We start from the raw sequence: 21,031 nt of genomic DNA on the forward strand, positions 1-21,031 counted from the left end.
TTTCCAATCTAGCCAATCGGCGGCGACTATCAAGTTGGCGGGAGAGGAAAAGGCGGGACATAAGCGAAGCCTTCTGACGAATCAGCGGCCTAGGACCTCAACGCAACCGGAAGCACATGCTCGTGCTCTTCCACTGTTGTCATCTGTGTCATGCCGCGGAAAAAGCCGTTTTGTCTTTGTTTTCTGTAAAAGTTAACGACGGGGGAAGAAAAGGAAAAAATGGCATCCACAGTGGCGATCCTCGCCGCCCACGCGGAACGCGAGGCCGACCGCTGCGCGAGCGAGGAGGAGGAGAACCGTGGGGCCGAGGCGCCGTCGGAGGAGGAGGGCTTTCAACAGCAGGCCACGGGCCCCGCGGCAGCCGTAGGCCACAACCGGCTGTCCAAGCTGCCGCTCACCCGCATCAAGGCCTTGATGAAGACCGACCCAGACGTCTCCCTCGCCAGTCAGGAGTCTGTCTTCATCATCGCCAAAGCCACGGTAAAGCCCAAATAAACAAAACAGACCCAAGCGCTGGATATTCCTTGTGATTGTCGTGAGGTGATTCAGTCTCGCGATATTTAGCTGCTGCGGCGTGAAATATCGTGATTTCCCACGAGAATGTGCCTCATTATAATAATAATAATATAATCTATACTTTCAGTCTTATCTGTCAATTTACAACGAAATCACCCCTGTGGATTGTGATTTATGACGGCCTTTTGTGTAAACTTCGCTTTCATTGGTTTAGCCCTATCAGATGTGATAATGAGATTTATTTATTTCTTGGTCAGCACTTGAAAAAAATCATTAATATACTTAGTGTTGGCCACAAAAACGGGTTTGAATTCTAGACTCAACACTTTAAAGGTTCCCTTCCATCATTAATTTTATTTTTTAAATAATATGTTGTCTTTTTATTGGGGTTGCAAGATAATTTGGGTTGAAAATGCCCACAATGTCCTTTTTCAAGCTATTCTAGTTAGCTTTTTCTGCCTGGCATTTGAGACAGCCCAATTTTTCATGAATATTTCCATCCATCCATTTTCGGTGTCGCTTATGCTCACTTAAATAAACTTTGCTCTGATTGGGTTGCTGTTATTCTCAATATAAATAAGTAAAACAGCTTTGCTCTAAATGGTCCTTGGCTAAATCACGGTGCGTTAGGGCGGTCAAGCGTTCATAGCGACGTGGCATTACCGTGTCTTACTGTCAATGTGAAACGCAATTCGCCAAAATATAAAGAAAATGGGATATTTTGAGGTTAGTCTCATCCTCCGCTCCCATTGACGTCAACATTACCATTATCTGTCATGCAAATGTGGGCGACAGTGAACGCACATTTCGCTATATCCACTGTTGTATCAAATTATGAATTTAGTTAAGTATTGTTATAAAACACAACCTATGTATACTTGATTGACTATTTGTATGGCTTGGCGGCTGAGACTTGTTCGCTTAAAACCCGGATATGGATGTATTTATTTATATTTTTTTTGACGGTGCTGTTTGTCCCACAGGAGTTGTTTGTCGAGATGATCGCCAAAGACGCCTTGGTATATGTGCAGCAAGGCAAGAGAAAAACATTGCAAAGAAAAGACCTGGGTAAGTGGACGAAAAGAAACTAGACGTGATAATCTTTTCCCTCAACACTATTAGGTACACCTACATGATTGAACGAGAGCTTTATAAAAGCGGAATGTTTGATACAGCTCTTGTACTGGATTATATTAAATTGTGCAAGTGTACCTAATGAAGTCTCATGTGAGGGTAACATAAATTATACTGAAGTTGTTGTTGTTCTACAGACAACGCAATTGAGGCCATAGATGAATTTGCATTTCTGGAAGGTGAGCTTCTTTATTAATTTCTTTCTTTCTGGGCACCATACACATATCCTTTGATAATTTCAAGTGGAACACACCACAGCACCACTCCTCCAGACAGCAATATTCTTTTAATATAAAAAATGGGATTTCAGTCTAAAAATCCTTTTTTTAAAAAAAAAATATATATATATTATTGATTTAGTTTTTCTCATGGTAAATTACAGATGTGTAGTCAAATGTCCATCCCTACACATCATTTTTGAAAGTGAGTAATATGGCTGATCTCTAATTGAGTTGTTAATTATTGTGTTTTTTTATTTTCTTTACAGGTACGTTAGATTAAATTGTGCCGCAAATCAAAACCATCCAGTCAAACTTTTTTATTTTTATAGACGTAATACAAAGTAAATACATCTCTGCTATGTTTCTGTTTTTTTTTTCACAATTTGGATATTTATGTCTGGTTTTCTACAGTGTCGTTGATGGTAATATGTCATTATTTACATACATCTTTACGTGTGGCCATTGCAAGTGTACATTTATTTGTAAATATTGGTGAAATGTTGCTATTCGGTGAAATAAATATAAGTTCCAGACAACTTGTTTTGTTCAGAATAAGTTATTGGTATGCTTTTATGAATAAAAATATTGCAATTTCATGGAACATTGCACAACGTTTTCAGCATTTTTCATTTTATGTACTGTTGCTCACACACACCATTGTGCAAATTTAGTTTGGACAATTTGTAGAGTTTTTATAATACTAAGTAAGATCTTAACTCCAACTGGAAAAGGGCCGGTAGAGAGCTTCATATTTATCACAGTACTATCATGTTAGTGTTGTCATTCATTTTCAATCACATATACCAAACTATTTAAGGTCACGTGAACAAGAGTCTATCCAAGCAGCGTACACCCAGTCATTCAATGTATCACTATTTTGGTAATATGCTTACTTTAGTAGGAAACCACTGTGAATTGATGATTAATGTATTGATATTAAGTAAACTCCACAAGTGTTTAACAATTTAACATGCAGTCAGGTGACCATGTCGAAGTGATCGCTGTCCAAGGTGCTGACTGCGTGTCTTTGTATCAGATTACTTTTACATATGGATATTTCAACCTAGTCCCTTAACATATTCAGTTGGTTGACCCAAAAAAACAAATAAAAATAATAATGTTAGCAAAGTGTGACTAGACCCAGAAATTGAGCTGGGACAGGATGAGGTCTGCCTACCAATCAATATGCAGTGCTGCCTTGACTTACAAGTGCCCCAACTCATGAGTTTTTCAAGTTTCCAGTTTTTTTTGCTTTGTGTTGCAAGCCAAAATTTCAGTTATGAGCGAACTTCAGATATGTCACCACTTGAGTGAAGTGGGGAAAAAATTGAATTCAAGTGCTGTAATGTCCTCGCATGTGGCAAGGACAGCTACAGTTGCCAATGCACTTTTCGCCATTTATGGAACGGGACAGATTGTCAAACACACAAATACAAAATGAAAATACTCACAAGGAGTTGCTGTAGACCACAACTCACACGCAGCCACTCACATCCAGACTAACCGGCAAAGTAGGGCCAACCTGACTTGTGACTTTCGGTTTGCCCCAATGTATAATAATTACGCTTTATAAAAACAGTTTTTCTTTATAGTCTCTTATGTTTTTGTACAATGCAGTTCTATTTTTCTTTATTAAAAACGTAACAAAAAATTGTGGTGTTTTGGGTGGTACTGGAATGGATTAATTGTGTTTCAATTCATTTCAATGGGGAAAGTTGCTATGATATATGGGTAAACTGAGTTACAATCTTGATCACAATAAATTTACATTTGAAGTCGACATGTATTAATTCCAGCTGTACCTACACATAACCACAGGGTGTCAGTGTCTCTGCAAATACCGTCCTTTTCCAAATGGTTGAGTTGTTTTACTTAATTTTAGTTTTATTATACAGTGGTTCGCTTCTCCACACAATTCAAGGAAAAAAATAATGAAGTGCTGAATTTTGTCCCACATTGTGGAGGTATTTTACACACACACATGGAATGTCTGGGATCTCTGTGTGTTGTTTTTGCTGACCGCATTAATGAAACATGTACAAAGTGCTCTCGTTCACACTGGAAGTACAGTCAAGCCCCCGCAAGTTGTTGCACTACGAATTTTCCAAATAAATGTCGGAGTGTATTTAAGCTGATTTTCTGGGTTTAGTGTTTCGGCCGGCGATGAAACAGAACTGTGAGAATCACAGATGTTTGGTTCTAAGAGTGCACCAGTCTACTCCCTACAGAGGAATGTTTTACTGACACACAGACAAAAACACACAATCTCATGTTGAAGGATTGGACATTGTTTTATTTCCACAGTCAAGAAAGACATTCTATTAAGGCAGTCTCAGGTGAGAAGAAAATCTAAAGACTCTCAATGAATGTAAGTATTGAGGAATGGTTGGCCAAATGGTCACTTTTATTTTCATAAACCAGCACTCCCCTAAGAATGAGAGCCACCCAAACTGGATAAGTCATTACAAGAATAATGTTAATAATGTTTTGTCTCATAATATTGCATGATTGAATATTATTGTTTACTCCAAAAATGTAACCTGTTTCCGCTAGTGTAACTTTATTCTCATAAAAAAAATTATTTGGAGGAAATTTTTTTTATTTACATTGTGAAAAATATTACAATGCATTTTGTTAAATATTCTCGTAAAAAATAGTACAATTAATAAGAAAATAAACCTGCCATAAAAACATACCACCAAATATTTTTGGGGGGGGCTTTAGAAGTTCATAGGGGGGGCTTTAGCCATCCTAAAATAAACCTCGTGACGCCCCTGCTGCCAAAGTAGCGGAAACTGAAAGATCCTTCAACTAAATGTAAAGCAAAGGCTTGTACAGGATTTCAACCCAGGACCTCGTAACCTAAATTAGAATCATACCTCTTGCAAGCCACATGTAGCAAGCTATTTTTGTCACCAGAGACCTGTTTACTCTCCCAAAAGCTGAACTGTAAAAGCATTTACAACATTAGCGGGACCACAGCCAAAGCGAGTATTGTACCTCTCCGTAGACCAATGAGTAACTGCTTACATGTTAATTTCACTAACTTAGCTTTTTTTCACTCTCTATCTATAAACAGACAACCATTTGCACTCACATTGACACCTACAGGCACTTTAGAGTCTTCAATCAACCTACCATGCATGTTTTGGGGATATGAGAGGAACTGGTGCAGAGGCTTTCACTTAATTGCCAAAGGAGTGGTAACTGCAAAAAATGAAAGGCGTAGTCTTCAACACCAGCCTCACCTTCAAGAGCATCAAGATCACAAAAACAGCTGAAACCCTGATCCATGCTTTCATCATACCAAGACTTGACTACTGTAATAGCATCCTGTTTGGCTCATCCAGAAAACTTTTCAATGAACCTCAGTATATCCAGCTCATGTGCACGCCTGCTCACTCGCACCTGCTCCGGTGACCACAACACCATTAACTCTACTGGCTCCCGATTCCACAACGCGTCCAGTTCAAAGCCCTCCATAACCAGGCCCCCTATCTTTCCGATCTCCTACACCAATTTCTCCACTACGCCGGACCAGGCATCGTACCTGACGTGACTGAGCCTTCTCTGCACCTCTGGGATCTTCTCTCAAAACGCCTATTCAGATCTCTCCACCTTCAAATCTCAATTGAAAACCCGCCTTTTCTGAATTGTTTTTAACGTGTAAATCTGTCATGTTTTATTCCTGTTTTTATTGTTTTTTTAATCTTATTATTTTATTATTTGTAAAGCATCTTTGAGTGCCATTTAAAAACGATCCATAAAATAAAGGTATTATTATTATAATTGCCAAAGGAGTTGAAACCCTTGGCAAAAGATCCTTCAGGTATGTGTTAAACTACAGTTCATGAAGAACCCACGATCGCCTACACTGAAAGCAAGAACCATAACCTTGTTTATATGCTAGTCTAACCAGTGCAGATGAAGACTAACATGAAACTGCTAAAGAAGTGCAAAGATACATCAACTGTTAAATGAGGGCTCGTCCGGGATTTGAACCCGGGACCGCTCACACCCGAAGCGAGAATCATACCCCTAGACCAACGAGCCCCGGTTATTCTGTAACATGCTAATTCTACTGGTGTAGGCACTTTCACTGACCAGCGCATTGAACTCATTCTGAAGGCAGACGGTCCAACTGCTCTTCTCAAACAGCATCTGAGAACACATTGCAACATGGACTGTGAGGACAATCATTTATTTACATTTCAGTGCAACATACAATGCTTTTGACCATCCCTGCTTCTCTTCACGTTTCCTTCTGTTATGTATAGTGTCCACTTGTGACATACTGTGAATCCCTCTGAACATACATTTATTCAGCAATCAGTTTTTATTGATTTTGACAGTACTGTATACAGGCAAGTCTGAATTTAGAGTTGCAGGCTTTCAGTGTACAGTAGTACCACGTTATACCACAAAATGCCAGGTAGTACTACTGGAACAGATGCAGCACAATGAAGAGCAAGAGGAAGAATTAGAGAAGGTGCCCTAGTAAGCTTCAGTGTGTGCTTATGCTCCATGTGTGTTAAAGGAGACATATTTTGCCAAACCAACTTTTTATAGTATTTGGGATGTAATATTGTCTCTACGGTGCCCCAGTAAACATGTGAAATATGAATAAAATCGTCCACACATTCCTGAGTTCCAGACGTTTTTTTCTGCCAAGAGGCCTGAAATCAGGTCATTCGAATTTCTTGAGCTTATCTACGTCGCTAGCGAAGTTCTCCACCTTCCCTTTCCGCTCCCGAGCCAGCGCTGTCACCATAATAAACGTGTGGTCTCACAAGTGGGTCTTCTATGGGGGAAACCAATCAGAGGAAACGGGGAGGTCATAGCCAAATATGGACAATGCGGATACAAAACTGGGTCAAACAGAAGTAGCTGTCAGACACTCGTATGACTGTTTTTGAATGAAATTGACACTTTTATACTAAGTCCGTGTTAGCGAGTCACTCTATGGAGGTCTAAATAGCCAAAATAAAGGACTTTTAAATGATCAGTTGTTTGAAAGGTTTATAATTAAGACAGATTTTTTCTACAATATTATTTTATTGTAACTGTATTGTCAGAAGATTATCACTTTAGTGCAAAAATATAAAATACAAAATAATTATCCTAAGATTATGAATTGGTCTTGTATTATTTTTTTGGGGAAAATACATGTTTATTTTCTTTTTATAAATACTTTTTTTCTGTTCTTGTAAAATTACAGCTTTTCTGAAAATAACTTCGACTTCAACTTTTACTATGTACGTTCTTCAAAAAAAATAATTCTTCAAAATATTTTCTTGAAAAAAACTACTCCAGTTTATTTTTCTTTTTTTTACTTACTCCAGTTTATTTTTTCTTTCCTAATGCTCAGCTCAGGTGAATGAACCTGATTGATTGAAAGTACAACCACCACTAATCAGGACACAGGTGTTGGACATTTGACCTCCACTGTGATTGGTGGTCAGAGCTTCTCAGCCTGGTTAAAGTCTGTGTGCGTCTGATCGGATATGTGCTGTTTCCAGTTCTTTGTTGTCATCATGATGACTCACCTATTTGCGGTTCTGCTCTGGTGCGCTGCAGCGCTTCCTGTACTCCTTGCGGCGCCATCTTTGCCGGCAGTCACCTGTGACAAGGAAAGCGTGGCGGCGGCTGCGAGCCTCGGTGTCCAACACATCAATAGAAAGCATGAGCATGGATTCAGGTTCAAGCTGCAGGAGGTCCAGAGCAGCAAGTATCAACAGGTTGGCACTTTTCAAGCTTACATGTGAGCTAGTTGTTTTTTTATTTATTTTTGTTGTTGTTTTTGTTTTTTTGCGGGAGGGGGTTGCATTTTCTTTAGTGGAAAAGTGTTGCTTAAATCTGAAGTATGGTTTTGTTTGGAACAGTAGCATGAAAGCCGAAGCATAATTGTTCTGCTCAACTTCTCCCACCCCCTTCACCTAACACTATACTGTGGCAGGCCCAGTGGGGAAAGCACCCTCAAATGTCTCCTCCTTTCATAGCTTTTTAACACTTGTTTTAAACCTTGTTTTTTCAAATGTAACCACTTGGCGTAGTGAGGGTGTGATCATGTGGTATGACCAGGAAGTCGACATAAGGCCAGCAAGGATTAATTCTGGGGAGTGGGTTGTTTGTGGTAGAAATTCACAATTTTGAAAAGTTTGGCTGTCTGTTCCTCCATCCAGGTATCAGGAGGTTGCCAGATAAATGTGAAGCTGGTGCAGACCAAATGTCACTTCACCAACCCCAAACCTGATGACCAATGTGAGCTGTGGCGACGGGATGAACGGGTAAATATGAATTTGGCCCTGAAAGATTACAGCTGCTCATGTAGGTGACATGCTAAGTGTGCTGTTGTTTCTTGTTTAGGGTGCAGTGGCCACCTGCAGCATTGAATTTTGAGTGATGTGGGGTGTGGCCAAAGTCACCAGACATGACTGCACCACCAGACCAGGTCACAACTGTTCTGTCATGTTTCTTTGCCCTTCTGAAACAAAATGCAGTGGAACCTCAGTTGACAAACTATTTGTTCTGAGACTCCATTCATGAACTGCAGCATGAATTCCCTTTTGAAATAAATGGGAAGTAGATTTGAGAGAAATTGCATATTTTTGCCATCAGTTAATTTTTAAAAACTGTACAGTTTGGCTTCCTTCTATAACTAATCACAAACAGATTTCACTTTCTTTGGTGGCAAACTGAGTACTAATTTAGAGCAAAATAAATTTGAAGAGGTTCCTTTTAATACAAATAGTCTATTTTTAAAATGTAACTATTTTTGGGGGGATGTTGAACAAAGGCACCTTTTTGTTATGACAGTCCAACAGGATTGGATCTTGACTTGGTTCTTCAAAGTTCCCCCAACAAGCTTTCCCCCCCCCCCCCCGCTTAACTCAAAATGTAATTTCTTGAAATAAAACCCATGCTCTTTACTTAATGGTAATATGCCACCTGTGTGCAGACCTTACCAATGAGGAGCTGGTGACAATTTGTCCCTGTTGTTGCCTCTGGATGACGCGACAGCTGTGAAGGCGGTGCATGATGCTGTGGTCAAGTTCAACCAGGAGCGCAAACACGAGAAGTACTTCACCCTGATGGAAGTGGCTCACGTGACAATGGGGGTGATGACAGTTTTTCACCGGTTTTCCTTGCTCCGTCACATCCTTTAACATTTATCCTTCCTGTCTCAGTCCATTGCAACCATCGGCACGATTACCTCGCTCAAGTTTGCCATGGTTGAGACCACGTGTCCTAGAGGTGCCACGAATGCTTTTGTGGCCTGTATGCCTCACTGTCCAGACAGAGCTGTGAGTTGACTTTCATGCTAATGGCTCGTCAAAGATGAACTCATCCAAACCATAATGGCAGTTTTGGTTCTTAACTTGACTTTTTCTATTTAAGCATCACGCCTTTTGTCAAACCTTCTATTACAACTTGTACAGACAAGTGGGAGAACTTGAGTGTGAATTATATCTACCAAAAGTAAGGCCACAAAAGTGCTCATTCTACTTGTACACAGAGTGCCTCATCGCTCACATTTTTGTTCTCCACAGAATCTAGGTCCCTATCCGACTGATGTGCCACAGCCTGTGTGCAGGCCGTTGTTCCACCAAAGTCCAGAAGCTTGTGTTTGCAAGGCGCGGCTGAACTACCCCGATCAGACGCTCCACCACATTTGTCCATTCCCCCTTAAGTGATGTCAGTGCTTGTCAACTCATTGTAATAAAAAGTACTTTGCTTTCACTTATCTGTGGGTTGGGCATTGTTTGAATTTGAGAGATTCTGCTTCCAAATGATTCTCTATACTTTGCTGGGTCAAAGGTTCGCATTTAAATAAAGGGTGTACAAATAACGAACATTTTAGCAGCATAGACTAAAATGAGCATTTGACTCTTTATAACAGTCTCTATGAGCTAAAAGGCAGTGTGTGGAATTAACTCTGACATTAACTACTGTTTTATCACAAATGGTTATGTGCAAGTTTTAAGTTTGTAGGCTTATTTGAAGGGTATGCCCAAGAGCTCAGCATTTTGGCACAAACTAACCACTTTTTTTTTTTAATTTTATTTTGTATTTTTTTTTTTTTTTTTTTTTTTTTTTTTTTTTTTTTTTTTTAAATGGAATTATTTTCTTTGGTCCACTGAGGTTCGTGGTGATACTGTGAGATGTTATGAATTTTGTCCAAATTCATTGTAAAGTTGCTATGGTGAAGTTTTAGCTCGTTTTGTTTTTTTGTTTTTGGGCTATTGCGTTGGTCTGAAAAACCAAAAGCGCAACCAACCATTTTCCCTGTTAGCTGTCTCCATGTTGGCATAGATGTATTTTTGTTTCACTCACCCAATTGACAGAGTTCACTGAAGCTCTGAAAGCTTCCTTTGCACAATATAATATTCCAAATGTTGCACTGAGATGACTGGCCATTAATAAAGTTAACAACTTATGTTCACTGCCGTTGGGCACAAGCACCTCTTCGTGTGCGTTGGTTTTCGCCACACTCTTCTTTGGGGTCTTCATCCCTGCTGCTCTTCACGTTTCCTTTTATGTATAGCCTCCCCTTCTGACATACTGTGAACAGACATTCAGCAATCAGTTTTTTTTTTACTGTACTGTATACAGGCAAGTCTGAATTTAGAGTTGCAGGCTTTCAGTGTACAGTTGTACTACCTTGTACCACAACATGCCAGGTAGGACTACTGGAACAGATGGAGCACAATGAAGACCAAGAAGAAGCAGAGAAGGTGCCCTACTGAGCTTCAGTACTTGGCGTTGTTCTCACAGAGCAAGGAGAATAAATACCGTATTGTTGTATGCTCTGTTAGTATGTGGTGCTGCGCCATGTGTCTTAAAGGAGACATATTTTGCCAAACCAACCTTTACTATTTGGGCAGAGGTGGGTATTGTACTCAAGTAAGAGTACTGTTACATTTGAATAATATGACTCAACTAAAAGTAAAAAGCAGACATTCAAATATTTACTTGAGTACAAAAGTACTCAATGAAAAAACTACTTTACTACTAGTTAAGGGTAACTCGTGAGTAACATTTGTTTTAAAGCAGAGCATGAACATCAAATAAACTAAAAAAATATATATAAATGGGAGTCGACACACCTGCCACCATTTAAATTTTTAACTGCTCCAAAACCAACAACGCATAAATTGGGCCCTACAGAAACATCCATCCATCCATTTTCTGAGCCACTTATCCTCACAAGCGTCGCGGGAGTGCTGGAGCCTATCCCAGCTGTCATCGGGCAGGAGGCGGGATACACCCTGAACTGGTTGCCAGCCAATCACAGGGCACATACAAACAAACAACCATCCGCACTCACATTCACACCTTCGGGCAATTTAGAGTCTTCAATTAACCTACCATGCATGTTTTTGGGATGTGGCAGGAAACCGGAGTGCCCGGAGAAAACCCACGCAGGCACGGGGAGAACATGCAAACTCCACACAGGCGGGGCCGGGGATTGAACCTCATTCCTCAGAACTGTGAGGCAGACGCTCTAACCAGTCGTCCACCGTGCCGCCCATTGCACTATTAGTCACTTTAAATTGCTCTATATTGGTTGAGGGTCCCGGGCGTGCTGGAGCCTATCCCAGCAATCTACGGGGGATAAATGGGGTACACCCTGAACTGGTCACCAGCCAATCACAGGGCACATATAAACAAACGCGCACACATTCACACCTAAGGGCAATTTATAGTCTTCAATTAACCTAGCATGCATGTTTTTGGGATGTGGGAGGAAACCGGAGTGCCCGGAGAAAACCCACGCAGGCACGGGGAGAACATCCAAACTCCACACGTTGAACCCGGGTCCTCAGAACTGTGAGGCTGACGCTTAAACTAGTCGGCCACCGTGCCGCCTTTTTCTAAACTTAAAAATATATTTCTTAAAATAACAATATGTTTTTCATAAAGTACATCATTTTTTCTAAAAAAAAATAAATTGTTTCCTACAAAAAAATTATACATATTTTTAAAATGATACTGCAGTTTTTTTGGTTGTTTTTTGCAAAAGCTCAGCTGAGGTGATTGAACCTGATTGATTGAAAGTACATCCACCACTAATTAGGACACAGGTGTTGGGCATTTCTCCTCCACTGTGATTGGCCGTCAGAGCTCCTTAGCCTGGTTAAAGTCTGCGTGCATCTGGTCTGATGTGTGCTGTTTCCAGTTCTTTGTTGTCATCATGATAACTTACCTATTTGGGGTTCTTCTCTGGTGCGCTGCAGCTCTTCCTGGCCTCCTTGCGTCGCCATCTTTGCCGGCAGTCACCTGTGACAAGGAAAGCGTGGCGGCGGCTGCGAGCCTCGGTGTCCAACACATCAATAGAAAGCATGAGCATGGATTCAGGTTCAAGCTGCAAGAGGTCCAGGGCAGCAAATATCAACAGGTCGGTACTTTTTCCGGTTTTCATACAAGCTAGTTGGATTTTTTTAAGATTTTATTTTTTTTGGTTAAAAAAAAAAAAATGGTAGCATAAAGCCAAAGCATGATGGGTTCTGCTCTACTTGGTGTGTGTGTGTGTGTGTGGGGGGGGGGGTTTCCCCTGACTCTCTCCATGACCTCACACTGCACTTTGGCAGTCCTGGTTTGGAAAGCACCCTCAAATGTCTCCTTTTTGTAGCTTTATAAAATGGGGAAGAGGGGTGTGTGTTGTGGCAGAGCATTCATTTGAAAAGTTTGGATAATGTCTGTTCCTCCATCCAGGTATCAGGAGGTTGCCACATAGATGTGAATGCGAAGCTGGTGCAGACCAAATGTCACTTCACCAACCCCAAACCTGATGACCAATGTGAGCTGTGGCGACTGGATGAACGGGTAAATATGAATTTGGTCCCAAAAGATTACAGCTGCTCATGTAGGTGACCTGCTAAGTGTGCTGCTGTTGCTTGTTTAGGGTGCAGTGGCCACCTGCAGCATTGAATTTTGGGTGATGTGGGGCGTGGCCAAAGTCATCAGACACGACTGCACCACCAGACCAGGTCACAACCCACAACTGCTTTGTCACATTTTTGCCTTTCTGAAACAAAAATGTCGTGGAACCTCAGTTAAAACTTTTTGTTCTGAAACTCTGCATTTCCTCTTGAAATGGATTAAATATACAATATGGAAGATAGGTTTGGGATAAAGATTGCAAATGCTTTTTTTTTTTCATTGTTACTTGTACACATTAGCTTGCTATTATTAATTTTTTGGGAGCCATACTAAGGACTCATTTGGAGCAAAATAACATTTTGAAGAGGTAGTACAAATTTAAAATGTAACTGCTTTTTTAAATGTATTCCTCCTGCATGCTAAACAAATACACCTTTATTGTGACACTAAAACAGGCTTGATCCTTCAAAGTTCCCCCAACAATCTGAAGGTTTTATTAAACTCTTAAAATGTAACATCTTTATAAAAGCCATGCTTTTTACATTTGGTAATGTGTGCAGAACTTACCAATGAGGAGCTGGTGACGATTTGTCCCTCTTGCCCCACGTTGTTGCCTCTGGATGACCCAGCAGCTGTGAAGGCTGTGCATGACTCTGTGGTCAAGTTCAACCAGGAGGGCAAACTCGAGAACTTCTTCACCCTGATGGAAGTGGCCCACGTGACAATGGGGGTAATGAGTTTTTTGCCAGTTTTCCTTGCTCAGTCATGTCCTTTAACACCACATTATCCTCCCTGTCTCAGTCTGTTGAAACCATCGGCACGATTACCTCGCTCATGTTTGCCCTGGTTGAGACCACGTGTCCCAGAGGTGCCAGGAATACTTTTGTGCCCTGCACGCCTCGTTGTCCGGACAGCGCTGTGAGTTGACTTTCATGCTAATGGATGGTCAAAAATGAACACAAATGGCTGTTTTGATTTTTAACTGGACTCTCCTTTTTTTTTTTTTTAAAAAAAAAGCATCATGCCTTTTGTCACACATCCTATTACAACTTGCACAGACAAGTGGGAAAACTTGAGTGTGAATTATATAGCCCAAAAGTAAGTGCACCAAAGTGCTACTTCTAATTGTACACAGAGCGCCTCATTGGTCGCCTTTTTGCTCTCCACAGAATCCAGGCCCCTATCCGACTGATGTGCCACAGCCCGTGTGCAGGCCGTTGTTCCACCAAAGTCCAGAAGCTTGTGCTTGCAAGGCGCGGCTGAACTACCCCAATAAGGCTATCCACCACATATGTCCATTCCCGCTTAAGTGATGTCATTGCTTGTCAACTCTATTGTAATAAAAAAATGGAAAGTACTTTGCTTACCCTTATCTGTAGGGTTGAGCATCTTTGTTTTTGTTTTTTTAATTTGAGCGAATTCTGGTTCCAATCTGATTCTTTTCAGGGCTGGGTCAAAGTTTGCAAGTTTTAAATAAAGGGTGTCCAAATTCTGAACCCCTATTTTTCTTGGTAGCTTGCAGCATAGACTAAAATGAACATTTGAATCGGTGTTCTCTAGAATATTATCAACCATTCAAATGCTGAGTGGGACTAACCTACTTAATTAGTTTCAGCAAAGTTAAATATGGCATTAAAATCATTGCGTTTTATCACATTTTAAGCTTGTAGCCTTATTTTGAAGGATATGCACTGGAATGTGGCATTTTGTCAAAAAGTAACTACAAATGACTTTTGATTTTTTATTTATATAAAACATTCTCCCTTCCTGTCATCGGCTCCTCAGAATCATCTTTATTTGCCAAGTATGTCCAAAAACACAGAATTTGTCCCAGTAGTTGGAGCTGCTCTAGTATGACAACAGTCAATTGACAGAACACTTTTGAAACATAGACTGAGCAGTAAAGGGTTGCTAGTTATTTGGTAATGGGCACAAGCACATCTTCGTGTGAGTTTTTCTAGGTTTTCGATCACTTCTTCAGGGTAGGCGGACGAGGCATCGAAATTGGGAACCGAAATGTTTAAATTTGAACGTTAGTCCTCGTTCCAATTAGGTTCCTACTTATCTCAGAATCGTTATTTTCCAAATATGTCAAAAACAGGATTTTGTCTCCGGTAGTTGGAGCTGCTCTAGTACGACAGTCAATTGATAGAGAATACTTTTGAAACAAAAACAGTCAATGAGCAATAAAAGGTTACCAGTATATATGAGAAGGCTGGGACAAAGTTTTTGACAATTGTGCAAAATGAGGCCAAGTCCTAGCAATTAGAGCAGTTTGAAATGACAAAACAATAGTCTAGTGCAGTGACCATTGTGCCAATGGCGCAGACTTCAAGAAATGTATGCAGTTTAAAGTAACTAGTCGTGTGATAATCTGGGACAATGTCTATTGTGCAAATGGTGCAGATACTTCTCAAGCACGAGTGACCAGTATTGGTCAACAACAGATATGCAAGTAGTGCAGGGTGGCGAGACTACTACAGTGAGTGCACGAGTAATGTATACATGGCCCAAATTCTTATTTTACATAATTTTAAGATGAAGGTAAATATCAGACAACTATAACCCAAGTGAACTTTAAATACTGTTTTTAAATTATTTAATTTATTAAGGAAAAACAACTATTCCGTTACCTGGCCCTGTGTGAAAAAGTAATTACCCCCATTTGTTTGATCATGTATTAATTCTGGCTTATCACAATTTTTGGTTAATTTTCACTTATCACACCCAACCCTGATTACCTCCAGACCTGTTCAATCTAGAAATCAGTACAACAGAATCTGTCCCGACAAAATCATGTTGGACAAAATGCAACATAATGACACGATCCAAAGAATTTCCAGAACAGTTAAAAAATAAAGTCATTATTAGTCCAGAAAGGGTTACAAAAGCCATTTCTAAAGCTTTAAGATTTCAGCGACCCATGGGGAGAGTCATTATCATCACATGGAGAAAACATGGAACAGCGGTGAACCTTCCCAGGAGTAGCTGGCCTACAAAGATTACCCCAAGAGAACAGCAATGACTCATCCAGGAAGCCACAAAGGAACTCAGGACAACTTCTAAAGAACTGCAGACCTCCCTTGCCTCAGTTAAGGTCAGTGTTTATGACACAACAATAAGGAAGAGACTGCCCAAAAATGGCATCCACGGCAGAGTTCCAACAAAAACTACTGCTGACCAAAAAGAACATGAAGGCTCATCTTACTTTTGCAAAAAAAACCTGAATTATTCCCAAAACTTTTCTGAGAATATTATATGGACTGACGAGGTGAAAGTTGAGCTTTTTGGAAGCTGTGTGTCTCGTCACATCTAGCATAAATGTAGCACAGCATTTCAGAAAAAAAACATCAGACCAACAGTCAAACATGGTGGTGGTAGAGTGATGGTCTTGGGCTGCTTTTTTCTTCAGGACCTGGACAACTTGCTGTGTTTGGAACCATGAATTCTACTCTTTAACAGAAAATCCTGAAGAAGAATGTTCAGCCATCACTTTGTGACGTCAAGCTGAAGTGCACTTGGGTTCTTCAGCAGCAAAAGAAAACACACACGCAAGTCAACTACTGGATAGCTTAAAAAAGAAAATGAGGGTTTGAGTGTGGCCTAGTCAAAGTCTGAACTTGAATCCGATTGAAATGCAGTGGCATGACCTTAAAAAAGGCTGTTCATGCTTGAAAACCCTACATTTTTCCTGAATACAAACAATTCTGCAAGGGAGAGTGGGCCAAAATATCTCCAAAGATATGTGAAAGACTCAATGCCAGTTATAGAAAAATGTCCTTGATAAATGAAATCACCATTTAAAAACAGCATTTTAAGTTGACTTGGGTTATATTTGTCTGATATTTACATTTGTTTGATGATCTTAAACATGAGAGTGGGAAACGAGGCAAAAATATACGAATTTGAGAACGGGCCCAATACTTTTTCACGGTACTGTAAACTCGATTTCAGTTTGTCTGTTTGACAGTAAACTTCAACTGGGAGTGATAAATAAGATTTGTGATTTCCCAAGTTTAAATGTGTTTGAAGTATGTGGAATGGATAAAACTTGATCAAAATGTATTTTTACAAGGTTTTTGTGTATTGCTAATTTTCCAGTGATCCGGCCACTGGTCTACCCGCAAGCTCGCTCTGTTGTGGACCCACACCCGACAAAACCGAGTTAGGCAATGAAATACTGGATGATAATGACTCCGGTATGTTGGCTAACGAGCTAGCGGGCCTTGCTACCTTTGTGATTGGTTGTCAGAGATAAACTTTTTTTCTTGAAAAATATGGCTATTTTCATGAGATAATTTCTTCTTGAAAAAATTTTTTTTTTCTACAAGATGGATTTTTTTATGACAATAATATGATTTTTCTGCAATATTAATTTAATGCAACTTTATTGTCAGAAGATTACAAATTTGTGGTTGTAAAATATCAAATACATAATTATCATAATCTTATGAATTTGTCTTGAAAGCAACATATTTATTGGGGAAAAAAAGCAGTTCATTTTCTTTTCATATATACTAACAAATAAATAGTATAAGACTATATATAAATAAATAAACAAATAGTATAAGACTAGTCTCATAAAATTACAGCTTTTCTTTAAAACAATTTACTTCTACTATGTACTTTCTTCAAAACAATTCTTCAAAAAATGTTCTTGTAAAGAACTATAATTTTTTTTCTTGAATACATTTTTTTTTGTCTTGAAACATAAATTCATGACAAATATTTTTTCCAAGACAAATTCATCCATCCATCCATTTTCTGAGCCGCTTCTCCTCACTAGGGTCGCGAGCGTGCTGTAGCCTATCCCAGCTATGATCGGGCAGGAGGCGGGGTACACCCTGAACTGGTTGCCAGCCAATCGCAGGGCACATACAAACAAACAACCATCCGCACTCACATTCACACCTACGGGCAATTTAGAGTTGTCAATTAACCTGCATGCATGTTTTTGGGATGTGGGAGGAAACCGGGGTGCCCGGAGAAAACCCACGCAGGCACGGGGAGAACATGCAAACTCCACACAGGCGGGACAGGGGATTGAACCCTGGTCCTCAGAACTGTGAGGCTGACGCTCTAACCAGTCATCAACCGTGCCGCCCTAAGACAAATTGTCATTCTTAAAATAATTTATTTTTTATAATGTATATATTTTTTTCTCCAAAAATCCAAAAATATTTTCCTCCAAAAAAAACTATTTTTTAAATCATTCATCATTTTTTTCTTTCCTAATTCTCAGATGATGCGAATGAACCTGATTGATTGAATGTACACCCACCACTGATTAGGACACAGGTGTTGGGCATTAGTCCTCCACTGTGATTGGATGTCAGAGCTCCTCAGCCTGGTTAAAGTCTGCATGCATCGTGTCTGAGGTGTGTTGTTTCCAGTTCTTCGTTGCCATTATGAGGACTCACCTGTTTGCGGTTTTGCTCTGGTGCGCTGCAGCACTTCCTGGCATCCTTGCGGCGGCGGCATCTTTGCCAGCAGTCACCTGTGACAAGGAAAGCGTGGCGGTGGCTGCGAGCCTCGGTGTCCAACACATCAATAGAAAGCATGAGCATGGATTCAGGTTCAAGCTGCAGGTGGTCCAGAGCAGCAATTATCAACAGGTTGGCACTATTCAAGGTTATTTCTGTTGTTGTTGTTGTTGTTGTTGTCGTCTTTGTCCTTTATCTGTTAAGCAGAAAGGAGCATCTGTATCACTTTTATGCTCGAACAGTTTTATTGTGTCGCTGGACTTCTTAAGCTGCTGCTGTTGTTTCTTCATATTTTGATGGATATTTGAAAGTCAGAGTTGAACAGAACAAGATCTCTAGAAGGGAGTGAGAAAAGGCAAAGCAGTAACTGTAAATTGTATACCTGGAGCAATGAAACATTGGATATGAATGTTTTATGGGGTAGTAGTGCTACACCCTGTGAGGGGAAGCATACAGGACAAGGGTTGTGAACCCGGTTGTACAACTGAAGTTTGGTGGGAGTGGTGATGCAAATTTATAAGTCTATAAGACCAGCGTGTGAGTGAGGGGATACCCAAGCAATTTACCTATTCAGGAGTTGTCTTAAGTGAGTGGCCCCACACCCAGCGAATAAATCCCCAGGGGTGTGTTTCTGCAGACAAATGCATGTGAATTAAGAGTTTTGGATGCACAATGACAAGTGTCCTGTAATTGCTGTGTGTGCACCGGGGAAGCTGAGGACACCCACCAAGTCAATTGAGAGGTGGGCTCGGGCCCAGGAGTCCACCCAAGAGCAGCCCGGTGGACGGGACCCAGGTCGGTCTGCTGGCCCCACCGAGGTAACCTGAAAACTGGCCACTCTGAGGCCGCAGGGCCCCAATGCAGCTGTTCCCCGCCCAGCCCGAGGGTGAGACTGTGTCGCTTGTTTGATGGAAAGGAGGGTGGGTAGGGGTACCTGATGATAAGGGGGGGGGGTCACTTTTTCAAGTTTTAATGCTTGTTGATTGGATTTTTGGAGTGGGGGTTAGCATTTTCTTAAGTGGAAGTTTTTTTTAAATCTGAAGGATGGTTTACTTCCCCCCCCCCTTTCATGAATGAAAGCCAGAGCAACTTGTCTGTTCCTCCATCCAGGTATCAGGAGGTTGCCACATAGATGTGAATGTGAAGTTGGTGCAGACCAAATGTCACTTCACCAATCCCAAACCTGATGACCAATGTGAGCTGTGGCGACTGGATGAACGGGTAAATATGAATTTGGCCCTGAAAGATTACAGCTGCTCATGTAGGTGACATGCTAAGTGTGCTGTTGTTTCTTGTTTAGGGTGCAGTGGCCACCTGCAGCATTGAATTTTGGGTGATGTGGGGCGTGGCCAAAGTCATCAGACACGAATGCGTCACCAGACCAGGTCACAATTGCTCTTTGTCATGTTTCCTTGCCTTTCTGAAACAAAATATTGTGGAATCCATGCTTTTGACTTTACGGTGCCATGCCACCTGTGTGCAGAACTTACCAACGAGGAGCTGGTGACAATCTGTCCCTCTTGCCCAAAGTTGTTGCTTCTGGATGACCCGACAGCTGTGAAGGCGGTGCATGATGCTGTGGTCAAGTTCAACCGGGAGAGCAAACAGGAGAATTACTTCACCCTGATGGAAGTGGCTCACGTGACAATGGGGGTGAGGACTGTTTTCCTTTCTCCGTGCTCCGTCACGTCCTTTAAACTATCCTTCCTTTGTTAGTCTTTTGAAACCATAGGCACGATTACCTCTCTCATGTTTGCCCTGGTTGAGACCACGTGTCCCAGAGGTGCCAGGAATACTTTTGTACCCTGCACGCCACGCTGTCCGGACCGAGCTGTGAGTTGACTTTTATTCTAATGGGTGGTCAAAGATGAATACTTCCAAACATAAATGGCTCTGTTTTGATTTGGTACTTAACTGCTTGTTCTCCCCACCTATTAAGCATCACGCCTTTTGTCAAACCTCTTACTACAACTTGCACAGACAAGTGGGAAAACTTGAGTGTGAATTATATCTCCCAAAAGTAAGTCCACACAAGTGCTACTTCTACTTGTACAGTGTCTCATTGTTCCACTTTTGTTCACCACAGAATCCAGGCCCCCATCCGTCTGATGTCCCAGAGCCCGTGTGCAGGCCGTTGTTCCACCAAAGTCCGGAAGCTTGTGTTTGCAAGGCGCTGCTGAACAACCCCAATCAGGCGATCCACAACATTTGTCCATTCCCGCTTAAGTGATGTCATTGCTTGTCAACGTGATTGTAATAAAAAAAGGAATACTTTTACATGAATACATGAGTAATTCATTCTTGTAGCTCAAAACAATCTTGTTTCATGTTTGGAAATGCCATTAATCTGTTCCTGACCCCCCCACCCAAGCTATATATTCTTGAGTAAAAAAAAAACTCTTTACTTAATACAAACATACAGGAATATATTTCAATCAAACTGCTGTCACACGTTCTCCACTTGTGCTGCTTGTGGTGTACTTTGACCACTGGGGGAAGTATCAAGATGCTGTTAATGGAGACATCCAAATTCCTCTCAGCTCATCAGTATGACACTAATTCTTTGCAAACATGCCTCACGTATATGGTCTTTGTACCAATGTTGCGGTTCCGAGGTTGCTTTAAGGGTAGCAAAACTGCCACAAATGCTAATTGTTAGCCTGTGTCAATTGTTTCCCAGTTTAGCTGTTAACATGCTACTCTTAACAGTGTAGACAAACTGCTGAAGGAGAGCAAAGTCTGTCAGATCCATCAACTGTTAAATGAGTGCTTGTCAGGGATTTGAACCCAGGA

At 40.9% G+C, this 21,031-nt stretch overlaps 3 protein-coding genes, 1 non-coding gene and 1 pseudogene across 5 annotated transcripts; 4 read left to right on the forward strand and 1 right to left on the reverse strand.

The window, feature by feature from the left end:
* Positions 1–101: 101 nt before the first annotated feature.
* On the forward strand, positions 102–2,397 carry pole4 (polymerase (DNA-directed), epsilon 4, accessory subunit). Of its 2 annotated transcripts, XM_061684019.1 has the most exons (4): positions 102–480; positions 1,500–1,584; positions 1,788–1,829; positions 2,138–2,397. In XM_061684019.1, exons 1-4 carry the CDS (start codon positions 220–222, stop codon positions 2,149–2,151), a joined length of 402 nt encoding a protein of 133 aa, XP_061540003.1. In that variant the 5' UTR covers positions 102–219; the 3' UTR covers positions 2,152–2,397. The 2 variants fall into 2 exon arrangements, with proteins under 2 accessions (XP_061540003.1, XP_061540002.1); XM_061684018.1 differs by lacking the exon at positions 2,138–2,397 and having other exon boundaries at positions 1,788–2,131.
* Positions 2,398–5,852: 3,455 nt separating this feature from the next.
* Positions 5,853–5,924, reverse strand: trnap-cgg (transfer RNA proline (anticodon CGG)). Its single transcript has one exon. It is a non-coding gene; the product is annotated as a tRNA-Pro (tRNA).
* A 1,481-nt stretch (positions 5,925–7,405) lies between these two features.
* Positions 7,406–9,565, forward strand: LOC133406596 (antihemorrhagic factor BJ46a-like; annotated as a pseudogene).
* A 2,501-nt stretch (positions 9,566–12,066) lies between these two features.
* LOC133406804 (alpha-2-HS-glycoprotein-like) lies at positions 12,067–14,068 on the forward strand. The gene is made up of 7 exons (XM_061684757.1): positions 12,067–12,270; positions 12,588–12,698; positions 12,778–12,862; positions 13,316–13,485; positions 13,557–13,673; positions 13,773–13,853; positions 13,925–14,068. The coding sequence occupies exons 1-7, from the start codon at positions 12,067–12,069 to the stop codon at positions 14,066–14,068; spliced, it is 912 nt and encodes a 303-aa protein (XP_061540741.1).
* A 4,095-nt stretch (positions 14,069–18,163) lies between these two features.
* Positions 18,164–20,468, forward strand: LOC133406871 (antihemorrhagic factor BJ46a-like). The gene is made up of 7 exons (XM_061684918.1): positions 18,164–18,370; positions 19,349–19,459; positions 19,539–19,623; positions 19,722–19,891; positions 19,955–20,071; positions 20,178–20,258; positions 20,325–20,468. Exons 1-7 carry the CDS (start codon positions 18,164–18,166, stop codon positions 20,466–20,468), a joined length of 915 nt encoding a protein of 304 aa, XP_061540902.1.
* The last annotated feature ends 563 nt before the right edge of the window (positions 20,469–21,031 follow it).

The sequence above is a fragment of the Phycodurus eques genome, chromosome 8 (assembly GCF_024500275.1).
Source record: "Phycodurus eques isolate BA_2022a chromosome 8, UOR_Pequ_1.1, whole genome shotgun sequence".
In the NCBI taxonomy this organism is placed as follows: domain Eukaryota; kingdom Metazoa; phylum Chordata; class Actinopteri; order Syngnathiformes; family Syngnathidae; genus Phycodurus; species Phycodurus eques.